General features: G+C 42.2%; 1 protein-coding gene across 2 annotated transcripts in view; it reads right to left on the bottom strand.

Annotated features, from left to right (window-relative positions):
* LACTB2 (lactamase beta 2) overlaps positions 1 to 5,973 on the bottom strand; it is a 32,336-nt gene extending 26,363 nt beyond the window's left edge. The window contains exon 1 of one of the 2 annotated variants that reach the window (XM_036830855.1): positions 5,735 to 5,973. In XM_036830855.1, the coding sequence (XP_036686750.1) occupies positions 5,735 to 5,856 (122 nt within the window). In that variant the 5' untranslated portion in view covers positions 5,857 to 5,973. The remainder of the gene's footprint in view (positions 1 to 5,734) is intronic. The other variant, XM_036830856.1, reaches the window with a different exon arrangement.
* Between the last annotated feature and the right edge of the window lie 6,756 nt (positions 5,974 to 12,729).

Genomic DNA, 12,729 nt, shown 5'->3' with positions numbered 1-12,729 from the left:
TTATCCACGCTGCCTTTGAGATCTTTTAGAACATCCTCAAATGTCTCGGAGATATGAAAGAATCTGATTCGATGGTATCCCTAAGGAAACCTAGTCTTCTGCACTATACACAAAACGGATCACCGAAGTTTTACACAGGCTGCCTTATGTGAAAGTGCAGGCAGCAGGGAAGTATCGGGGAGTGTCTGAGCTGCTTCCTTTCTCTACTCAGACCACCTCATTAGTTATCTTTTTCTGCTTGTGGCTCTGAACCCACCTTCTACTTTGTTTGCCTTTCCTCACTATTTTATGGGATGATGGTCTTTCTCTCTGAAGTTTTCTGGAAGAAATCAGGGTGACATTTTCCTCCTCCAGCACCAATTCACTGACTTCTTAAATTCACGCTGTTTCACAGGAATCCCTCCTGAATTCAGGCTGGGGGAGAGATGATTCACCTTGATGCAAAGTTTCAGTCATTCAATTTGTGTATTAATTCATCAATAACTGTTTACGAATGATCTGCTATGTGCCATGCCTTTCTTGCAAGACAAAAACCCATCTTGCCCTGGAGAAACAACCTGACTTTGTACGTTAATGATGATATCTGTAACAGCAATTTTAGTACATGAACGATGTTGTTAACAGCAATTTCAGTCATCTGACTCTGGTGGATGAATATTTAGGTAGCACAGGACTGAGGGCAGAGGAGACAAGAAAGGGAATAAAGTTTTGGATAGAGAGATTAGTCATAAACTCGGTAAGGAAACGTGGCTTTAGGGGGACTCGGTTTCACAGTCACTTGTCCATTCAAGACACACTGTGCGTCTCTGGAGGAAGTGGACTCCATGGGAAGCACCTAGAATCATTCTTCATGTGGCCTAAGTACAAGCTCAGCTGTAAACTGGAAAAAAAGGTTGTTCCCTCCTTAACAAACAGCAAGTCTATCAATGACGTCTGTGAAGAGTTAGTGCAGAGGATCAGACACTGTCATCTCTAGGTGGGCTGTGTCCTTCACAGCCCCAGACAATACCCCATCTTAGGACGTCATTTTGCAAATGCGAGTTATGCTAATCCAGGGGACAAGAGAAGAGTGCAGAAGCATCTGTACAGGTCTGTGACCAATTTATTCACCAGAGCACAGGGCCTGGCACGCAGTAACAATCTGCTACGTGAACGGAGAAAAAAATTCTTCAACTAACGGGAGTTAGTGGCATCAACTTCCTCAATTATTTTCTATTTTCTATCAACATTGAGATGGCTATTAAATGGCCTCTGTCAATTTGCTGTCCCTCTTACAAAATCATTAAGTACTTTCTGAGCACCTACTATAAACCCAGTATTGTCCGGATGCTATAAGGGAGGAAAAAGTGAGTAAAGTAATAGCTGAAGTGCTTTCCCCGTGCTAGAATTTAAGTACTTTAGATATGAATTTTCACTGAATCCTCATAACATCCGTCTGAGGTGAGTACGATACAACCCTCACTGTATAGAGAAGGAATCTGACGCTTAGCAAATCAACTGTCTTGTCCACAGCCATGAGCCAGGTACTGGGACCTGATAATCAGAGCCCAGCGTCTTAACCCCAACTAGTCCCCTAGACTGCCTTTTCCTATTAAGAAGAAATAGTATACTCACCCTCAAGGTATTTACAATTTTGATAGTAAAGATTAAAAATCCATCTTTTAGAGGTTCTTAGGCAGAGGAGGAATGTGGAAATACTCTTTGGAAGATCTGGCTATTATTGGTCCATTCAAATGTTTACTGAATACCTCTGTACTAGGCATCACAGTAAGTCTGAGTGCTTTAGGGAAATTCATTAGGCATCTATGGGCTGATCAGAAACGGGAAGGAAGACTGGTTAAAACTGCAGTTATCCAGCAGTAATAGAATCCTAACAGAGCAAATGAAGGGAAAAAGAGAATGCTCATTCATTCAGCAAATATTTACTGTACTATGTACAAGGCTCTGTGCTAGGTGCCAGAGATATGGTAATAAATAAGCCTTCATTGAATTTATATTCTAGTGGGGAGTGGAGTTGGGGAAAGACATTAAGCTTCTTCCTACACACAAAAAAATCATTTTATTGTTGACATAAGGGCCATGACAAGTATGGAATGCTAAGGCAGTGTATTACATTAACCTAACACAGTGTAAGGCGTCAGGGAAGGCTTTATTGAGGAAATGATATTTTAACAGAGCTCTAAAGGATGAGTGAGGGTGGCTGGGTGAAGAGAAGGATAAGTGGGAGACAGAGAGGAAAGCAGGCATGAAAGCTCTGAGGCGGAGTGGATAGAGCCCATGTGGCCGGGATGGGAGAGAAGCTTGACTCAGGGTGATGAGATAGATCGGAGATCAGAATATCACAAGGCCTTCCAGTTTCCATTTTCCAAAAAATCCAACTCTGTTATGTTGGTGAGTCACAAAGTTTTAAATGCAGCCAGACACATCTCTTCTGTGACTTCTGATGTCAACTGAATTGCCACACCCTTACGAAACCTCTCTTGACAGTGACTAGATTAAAATCTTTAATTATATGGTTCCAGAACTCTAGACTTACTCTTCATCGGCCTCGTCAAATGGTAAATTATATATCCATCTTGGGGGCTATATGTTTTTTGTTGTTTTGGGTTTTTTTGGCCACACTGAGTCTAGTGGGATCTTAGTTCCCCAACCAGGGATTGAACCCAGACCCTCGGCAGTGAGAGCATGGAGTCCTAACCACTGGACCACCAGGGAATTCCCTGGGGGCTATTTGATTTATGGTGTCTACAATTCGCCAAGCCAAGTGAAAGCAAAACTATTGTTATGTGTGTATTTTTTCTACTAAGTCCATAGGAGACTCCTAGTATATTGCCTGAGACACAGTAGGCACTTAGAAATTTTTCTACTATGAATGAAGGCTTTCTTTTTATCAAATCACATTTAAAACAGTCAGTAAGGAATATTATGTCTCCAAAAACTTTAAAAAAAATACCAGAGGTGTTTTATTAAAGGGCAACTTAATCAAGACCAAGTTGTATTACTACTTTACAAACAGACCTCATTTTAAGCATACTGCAAGGAAAAAAAAGTTTCAAGTTTCACCTACGTATAATAATGTCCCTTGAAATGTCACTTTGAAGCTCCTCCCATCAAGGATGGCAGTCTGTTTCCTCATCCTTTGGGTATGGACTTACACTGGGTTTTCCTACTGAAAACAGACTGACATGAAAGTGATGGCTTCCCATTCGTAAGCCTCAGCTTCCAGGTCTTTCCGTGCTTCCTCTCACTCCACTGGAACCCTGAAACTAGCCAGTGAATAAGCTAGGCTACCCTGCTGCAGGATAAGAGACCAGAACACAGAAAACAAGAACCCCACAATACTCCTTTGGCTATGTGGGGGAGAATGGATTGAAGAGGGACAGAAGTAGATGCAGAGAAGCCAGACTATTTTAAAAGCCTAAGCAAGAGTTGTACTGGCTTGGACTGGGTGACAGCAGTGAAAATGCTGAGATCTTCTTAATGGCTTGGATATGTGTGTGCAGGAAGCAAAGAAAAATGTCAAGGAGGGTACTTAAGTATTTGCCTTGATCAAACGTGGGGATGGTTCTCTTTACCAAGATTTGGATGACTGGAAGAAGACCAGTGGGAAACAATGAGTTTCAAGTGGCTGTGAGACATCCAACTAGAGCTTTAAGAAACCAGTTGGCCATCCTAGTCTGAAGATGAAGCTTGGATTTGTCTACATTGGAGCTGTAAATTTGGGAGTTATTAATGAATAAAACAGGTGAAGCCAAGGAAGTAGACAAGATCCCCTAGGTAAAGAACATAACAATGAGAACAGAAGAAAGAGTAGGATTGCCTTTTGAAGGGCTCAAACACTTAAAATACCTGGTATAGAGGATGATTCTATTAAGGAAATTGTATAAGAGTAGCTAGAGAGGTGAGAGGAAACCAGGAGAATGAGGTGTTAAGCAAATCAAGGAGGGAGTGGTCAATAGCATCAAAAGATACTGAAGTTCAAATAAGATGGGAATGGAAAAATGCCATTGGGTTTAGTGATCCAGGAGGCACCTGTGATCTTAGTGGAGCAGATGGATACCATTATCAGAACCACTTACTTGGACCCAATTAATATTCATTTCTAGCCACCTAACATCTACTTTATACAGCAGAGCAGCAGCACCTGTACATTAACTTATTCTAGTTCAACTACATGGGTTCATCATCACCTCTCTCTCATCTATGAGTGATTCCACTGGCCGTTCCACTCCCTACGTTTTTGTGGGTAGTAGTCTAAGCAGTGTAAGATGGAAGGCCGTGAATCTGCTCTTCCCTCGATCAGTTTCAGGTTCCTCATGTCTTTTAGCACCAGCACCTTGCCACGCGGAGTGTGATTCTAGTGTTTAAAGACACAGTATGGATTTTTCATACAACATGGCCCCTAAACCTAAGCCAACTTCTTCATCTGGTTTTCAAACAGAACCAGTCATCTGTTTCACCACTGGAAGAAAAGCAGGCTGTGTTGAACTTACTGAGAGAGTACACTGATCTCCAACATGGTGTTTTCCTGAGAGACTTTCTAGGATAATTTTGACTACATGCAATTTTCATGTTAGGTACTGTCTTTTAGAGCTCGTTTAAGATGACACACTGAAAAGTGAAAAGCATACCTATGGACTTCCTAGGGTGAGGGAGTCTCAGCTAACCCAGACTCTACGCTAGATATCAGGTGTTTTTTCTGCTTAATTTTCTGTTCTCCTCGATTCCGGAGGCAGCTCAAAGCTCTGACCCTGCCTTGTTTACCCTGGACTCAACTTGTTGCTTTCTGCTTGATGTGCAGTACTTCCAGACCCTCCATCCTGCTGTTTCTAAAATTGTGATTTACTGGAAAAAGCCAAATACAGTGGATACTTCAAATGAAAGCCCAATAAACTATACTTATTAAACCGTTTTTAGTAATCAACTATATTTTACTAATTGTAACACGTCCGGACTGAACAATTAAATTCTGGGCTCAAGCGGAACTATATCTTATTTTCATTTTCTATTATCTAGAGTATACTAAAGACTAAGTACTATACAAAAATTGCTCAATGCACTTATTGTGCAGTAAATCACATGTTCCCATTTCTGCATAATTCCACTAAAACAGAATGCATCTGAACAAGAGAAAAATCTTAGAAATACAGACAGGTTATTCCCTCCGCAGAGTAATTTAAATAAGGCCACACAACAGCAACAAAAACGAAGTTAGCTTCTCTTTCCCAAGAGCTAGGGGGCTCTTCAACAGACTCGAGCAATTTGAAGCAAGAAAATCCTGCCCTCTGCTGCTGAGTTAAGAAAAAGGCCTCAGCACAACGAACCGCTTTTGCGAACCGAAGTTAAACTCCGGGCCAAACACCAGTGAAAGTCAGGTGTGGAAAGTAAACGCTTTCCTGGATTAACTCCAGGCGATTCTAGTTTCTCAACAGCTTAATCACGCTCATCCTGGCATTCCATATCATGCAAAGTAAATTAGGTCTCAAAACCACGAAGTGATTTTTTTCATTAGCCAGCTGTAAGCTAGACAGTTGACCACCCAGGGTGGTCGTGATGTGGGGGAGGTCCTGCACCTGGGCGTCTGCGGGTGGTCCCGCCCGGTTGGGGCAGGACGCCGTGGTGCCGGCTGCGGGCGCACAGTCTCTCCGCCCGCGGCGAGCAGCCCTCGCAGCCCCAGCTCCGTGCGTCCCGCGGGTCGGTGTGTAGGATGCGGGGTGGGGGGGGAAACGTTTACCTGGGGCCGGTCCCCACCAGGTAGGTGTTGGTGCCCTGCAAGGTCATGGGGCCCGGGTTACAGCCCAGGACGCGAATCACCCGACTGGACAGCCGTTCGACGCGCTGCAGGGCGGCTGCCATCTCCACCTCTGCCGCTCGCCCGCGCGGAGCGAGAACAGCCGCCGGAGCGCGGAACAAGCAACCAGGCCCTGGGGGACGGGGCCAGCGGTCACGTGACGCCGCGCTTGCGGAGCGGGGTGGGGCTCTGCTGCTGGGCCAGGGGCAGAGGTCACGTGAAGCGCGGGGGCGGGCAGGGGAAATCAGCCGCTGTGCCGCGGGCGGGGCCCGGGAGCACGTGACGACGCGCGAGCGGCGCGGGAAGGGAGGGGGAGTCGGTTGCTGCGCGAGGGGCGGGGCCAGCGGCCACGTGACGCTGCCCGGGTTTGGCGGGCCGCAGGGCGAGGGAGTTCGCGGGCGTGTGCTGTGAGGCGGCCCGAGGCCAGGCTGGGTTCCCGGCCTGCGGGCGCTGCCGCCTGTCATAGAAACTGGTGCCTTCGCAGGAGTTTGTGTTCAGGCAGGCGAGTTCATTCAAGTGCACGAGAGACCTTTTAACCGGGGAAGTCTTGTGATGGAGCGAGGGGTTTGGGGTTAGTTACTGAGGACAAAATCCCGGGAAGGATCGCTCGTAGGGTTCTCAGGCGAGGGTGAGGGGGGTGTGTGTGTGTGGTGTGTCCTGTGTGTCGTGTGTGTCCTGTGTGTCGTGTGTGTGTGTCGTGTGTCCTGTGTGTGTGTCGTGTGTGTGTGTCGTGTGTCCTGTGTGTGTCCTGTGTGTCGTGTGTGTGTGTCCCGTGTCCTGTGTGTGTGTGTCCTGTGTGTGTGTCCTGTGTCCTGTGTGTGTGTCCTGTGTGTGTGTGTGTCCTGTGTGTGTGTGTCCCGTGTCCTGTGTGTGTGTGTGTGTCCTGTGTCCTCTGTGTCCTGTGTGTGTCCTGTGTCCTGTGTGTGTGTCCTGTGTGTGTGTGTCCTGTGTCCTCTGTGTCCTGTGTGTGTCCTGTGTCCTGTGTGTGTGTCCTGTGTGTGTGTGTGTGTGTGTCCTTTTACAATAAACAGCAGTAACGAAGGTTTATTTAGCGCTTACCGCTGTGCTGAGTGCCACTCTCTCATTTAAGCTTCCCAACGTGAAGAGGAAGGCACTATTTTCATGTCCGTTTTACAAACGCAAGACGGAGACTTGGGGACTTGCCCAGGTGAGCGTTCTGGGAGCCCAGCGCCGCGTCTGAAGCCGTGTTCGTCTCCCTGCCGTGCGCCCGCACCGGCCCCGCGCCCGCGGGCTCAGGGAGCTCCTCTCCCGCCTCGCGCCGCTCGCCTACCCAGAGGAGCGGGGCGGCCTGCGTGTTGGGGGCTTGGGTCCAGGACGTGAAGGACTTATCTTTGTAAGGAGTCCTTTTCTAATCTGCTGAGCGTTAACTACCCCAGTGTTAACTAACCCTCCCCATTAAAAAAAAAAAATCGAGTTACAGTGTACTTGAAAGGAAATGCACGGATCCCACGATCACTTGTATCCAGTTACGGCAAGTGTGTAACCGGCACCCCAGACCCCTTTTTCAAAACAAGTGATAACTTGACACATGAGATGCCTGTGGTTCTACAATTTGGACATGCGTATTTTTTTAATATACAAAGATTAATTTTATTTTTATTTATTAGCAATAAACATGGACATGCATTTTTAACATCCTTTTTTTTGTCAGGAATTCCTGAAGAAAGGTCTCTTGCTATTTATACAGTATTTATTTTACAAATCATCAGTTTAATACTCCAAATTTCTTGAAAACACACCTGGATTATGTGTGACAGATTTCTTTGCCTGTGTCTCAAAGGTCTATTCTTCATGTGTTTCAAAAACCTTCATTGAAATAATCACGTAAATTATCCCCTTTGCAATGGGAAGGCAAGCAATAAGTCCTTTAAAAATTGCTTGGAATAACCATCAGAATTCCCTACATCAGGTATTTTCAGCTCAGCAATATTTATATATTTGTCTGCTATCAGTTAATAGCTCTTCAGGCAAGAAGCTATTTTCCGTTTCTAAAAAATCTCTGCTGGAAAGTCAGCAAACCTTTGAGAAGAGGGTGGAACTAATTACATGGGCAGCTCCATTCTCTTGTCCCTTAGCTTTTTTTTTTTTTTAATTAAAATTTCCCTTGTGCCTTCCATCAAGATTTTATTGAATTCATTGTCAAGCTCTTCACTGGGTAGATGAAGAAATGGGCCCAACAAATAATTTAAAAGTTAAGTGACTCGAGTAGAGTCATAGAAGAAGACATTAGACACTCGCAGAAGAGGAGGAACAGAGGGTAGGTAATGAACTTGGTTTAGACTAGTCTAAATTGAGGTGATTGTGGGATATCCCTGTCAAGAAATCTACAGACAGATATAATGGGTTGAGCTCAGAAGAAAGATACAGGCTACAGAGAGAAAATTGAGTCTTTGTGAATATGTTTAGCAATGAGACTTGAAGTTTAAGTTCCTCCCCAAGAAATAAGACCAATGATTCTTACATTCTGTTCAGTTACATTTACAATAATTTATCCTCTACCTATAACATGTAAAGTTATTGTAGATGTGTGGGTGTGTGTTAAAATGAATAAGATAGTTAGCTTTCTAGAGGTGTGTTAACCAGGAAGGAGATGTATATGATCTTATTTTAAAGCATATGTGGGTAAATCCTAGAGAAGTATAGCTAAAGTGATGGGATTGCAAGGAGGAAGGAGAGAATCAAATTGGTTGGAAAGATCTGGGAAAACTGAGAGGGGGTGGGTTTTGAGCTGATTCTTAAGACATGGAACTTCAGGAAGATGGAGGTAGAAGTAAATAGTAAATAACCTTGAGCAAAGGCTTGGAAATAGAAGAACTGTAGTGTTTATTTTCAAAATAGAAACCAACAATCATATGTTCTTGGGGCATAGGGTTTGAGAAGGTATATACAGTTTGAAAAAACAGGTAGGCTCTGTTAATGATAAATTCTTTATTAGAGTATTTCAGATTCAAGAATCTCTCTCTCTCCCTTTCAAACATGAATTGTCCACTTAGATATACTGTGAGGCAAATTGTATCTTCTTAAAACTTAATTGATAGTACAGTAAAGGCTTGTAACCTAGTCAACCTGTAAAAGGAGCCATGTAATTCCTTCCCCCAATGTGATGGTTAAAAAGGAGTGTACTGTGGTCACAATGATACAGACTCTGTTTTCACTGGATTAGAAAATCCCACATATGACTAACAAGTGATTTCAGTTTCATTTTAGTTTCGATGTTCAAGGTTTACACATCCCTTAATTATGCTTATTTTCAGTGAAGAAGAAATAAAAGATTCCCAGGATGAAGATTTTCCAGAAGGGACTTTGAGTTAAAGAAGACTTCTTATATGTAACAAGTAAGCCCGTATTTTACGTGTTAAGTTTGATAAATGAAAGTTTGCTCGTTTGTATTTCTTTCAGGTATCTTCTTTATTGTGAAGAGATCATCTACAGTGGGCAAAGGTTATGTATTTTGGCTGGCAGCCAGGTAGCCACACAGCTGGGTTGACCTCTGAATTAAATTGTATTGAAACTGTCCTATTACATCAGTAAGTGTCCTGAATTCTCTAAGTGAAGTCAAATTTTGTAGGTGGCATTATTTCTGCTAAGGTGGTATTGGAACAGTGATCAAGTGTAGGGATAAAGATAACTATCCTTCATACAAGTTATACAACTATGTGGTTACTGAAGGAGCTGCAGGCCCTTTTATATGACAGCTGCTATGTTTATTATGTACTTTGCTGTGTAGTTTTCTTTCTAGTTGGCGTTATGTTCTGTTTCACTAAATTAGGAATTTAGAAGTTGCCAGATCAGATTAGTTTATTGAGTCTGATGTTCTGCCAGTAATGCAATTTCTAAGTTTCTTAGAAATTATTTTTTCCCATCTTGTAAATCTTGTCTCAAAATGGCTGGTGTTTTCCTTATCTATACCAGGTAAAGGAAGCTCTGTTTGTGGGGAGAGTGATTAAGAAATGCACACATGGAGGTCTGCCTCGTTTTATTGCACTTTGCTTTATTGTGCTTCTCAGATATTGTGGTTTTTACAAATTGGAGATTTTGGCAACCCTGCATTGAGCAAGTCGACCAGCACCATTTTTCCAACAGCATTTGCTCCCTTTGTGTCACTGTCACATTTTGGTAATTCCCACAATATTTCAAACTTTTTCATAATTGTTATATTTGTTATATATTGTTATAGTGATCTGTGATTAGTGATCTTTTACTTTTTTTAAAAAAAACCCCATTTATTTATTTGGCTGCGCTGGGTCTTAGTTGTGGCACGTGGGATCTTTTAGTTGTGGCATGCGAACTCTTAGTTGCGGCATGTGGGATCCAGTTCCCCGACCAGGGATCGAACCCAGACCCCTGCATTGGGAGCATGGGGTTTCACCCACTGGACCACCAGGGAAGTCCCAGTGATCTTTCACTCTTGCAAAAAGATTTTGACTCGCTGAAGGCTCAGATCATGGTTAGCACTTTTTAGCAATAAAGTATTTTTTAATTAAGGTACATACAGTTTTTAGACACAGTGCACACTTAATGCACAGGCTTTTAGACAGAATTGCACACTTAATAGACTACAGTATAGTGTAAACATAACTTTTATATGCAATCAAAAAATGTGTGTGACTCACTTCTTGCGATATTTGCTATATTGTGGTGGTCTGGAATCAAACCCTCAATATCTCCGAGGTGTGCCTGTATATTAAAATCAGTTTACTCATTAGAGATAACTCACCTAAATACCAACATCTCTAAGCCTCAGTTCCATGATCTGTAAAATGGGACCAATGATACCCTTCTTATAGAAATTTGTGAGAATTAAATAAAGTTTGTAAAACACTTCACACCTAGTAAATACTCAGCAGTGGTAGTTGCTATTCTTACTATCTATTCTTCCACTATATATGGGAATATTTTTTTTCCTAGATAGTAAAGCTTAGGAAAGTACGTTTTGTTAAATGACGTTAAAACAGGACTTGGGTACACGTTAAACACATCCAGTATAACCATGTTATGGCATCTGCCAATATTCTGTGGAATTTTGTTCTACATGTTCAAAATCTAGTACATTAGACTTCCGAACTCACTATTCCTTCCACCTGGCAATCTTTTTCATATGACAGCCACATGGCTAATTTCATTACTCAAATGCCACCTTCTTAGTGAGGCCTGCTCTGACCATTCTAATTAAAATTGCAACCTGTGGTGCACCTGCCTCTACTCCAACTCCTGATTTCCCTTAACATTGCTCTGTTCTTTCTGTAGTGCTTATCACCTTCTAATATGATACCTAATTTACTTATTATTTTTATCGTTGATTGACTATCTTTCTCTGCTAGGATGTAAGTTCCGTAATGGCAGGGATTTTTGTCTCTTTTGTCACTTGATCTATCTCAAGAACTTAAAATAGCACATGGTAGGTTTAATTAAGTATTCAATTAAACAGAACCTTGTGATTAAATCTCATCCTCCTAAGCTCCATGCTTATGCTGGGCATGATGTCTTTCATTTTAAGATTAGAAACTTATTGCAGGGAAATTCGTGGCCTGCTAGATTAGAAATGCTCAGATTTTAAAATTATTTTTCCATCCTGTTTGGCCACAACATTCTTGACAGGAAAAGTAGTGATAATGAGCTTTCGTTTTTTTCTGTAAGAAGAGTGAAATATCTTTTAATATTATTCTGAAGACTTTTAAATAAAATACTTAAAAGAGCTAAAATGACAAGAACACTGTTAAGTATTAGGTTGTGTGTTTTTTTAAGTAACACTTTCTCCTCCTAGTTTTTAAAGTAATAAATGTTCTTTATAGAACACATATGGTGTTAGTCTACTCAGGCTGCCTTAACAGAATACAACAGACTGGGTGGCTTAAATGACAGAAATTAATTTTTCTTACAGTTCTGGAGACTGGAAGTCCAACATCGAGGTGCCAGCAAGCTTGGTTTCTGGTGAGGCCTCTTTCTTTGGGTTGCAGATGGCTCCTTTCTTGCTGTGTCCTTTCTTATAAGGACACCAGCCCTATTGGATTAGGGACCCATCCTTGTGACTTCTTTTAACCTTACTATCTCCGTAAAGACCTATCTCTAGATATAGTCACATTGAGGGTTAGTACTTCAACATATGAGTTTTGGGGGGAAACTATTCAGCCCATAAATATAGAAAAGAATGAAGAAGAAAAAAATCATCTATAATACCATTAATTCCCCAGATAAAATCACTGTTAACATGTTTTGTATTTCTCCAGTCATATTTCCTTTGCATTTTCAAAGCTTTGAGATTATAACGTAGTAGTTTTTCACTTAACATTCTTTAAAATGAAGTCAAAGATTGCAAATGCAGATGCTTACAGATATCAGGCAGATAGGCAAGATAATAATGATATCTAACATTTATTAAGCCCTGACTATGCTAGGTATTTTTCTAGAGGTTTGTATGTATTATATATATTATCTTTCTTAACCTTCACAGTAACCCTCTGTTGTGTATACCATTATTATCTCCATATTTCAGAGGAAGAAAATAAGACAAAGGGAAGTAAAGGAGCATATTTAAGGACACAGAGCTATTAGGTAGGTGAATTGGCATTGAGACCCAGCTGTTGAAATGACTGAAGTGGGGTGGCTGGCTACTGTGGTGAACTTGAGAGAGCCTGTGCCATTAGGGGCGTGCCCACTGCTCATGAGGGAATGACAGTCTACTGTAGCAGATCTTTGAGTTTTTCAGTAGCAGGGAAAAATCTAGATTTTTATATGAAATGTTGGCAATTAATTAGGGACTTGCCTGGCGGTCCAGTGGTTAGGACTCTGTGATTCCACTGCAGGGGCACGGGTTCGATCCCTGGCTGCACAGCATGGCCAAAAAAAAAAAAAAAAAATTAGGACAGTTAAAGAAACCACTGTTGAGTCAGACAGATCTCATCTGCAGATTGCTTTCA

This window comes from Balaenoptera musculus, chromosome 17, assembly GCF_009873245.2.
Source record: "Balaenoptera musculus isolate JJ_BM4_2016_0621 chromosome 17, mBalMus1.pri.v3, whole genome shotgun sequence".
Classification (NCBI taxonomy): Eukaryota; Metazoa; Chordata; class Mammalia; order Artiodactyla; family Balaenopteridae; genus Balaenoptera; species Balaenoptera musculus.
This window is presented reverse-complemented; position numbering and strand designations above follow the sequence as displayed.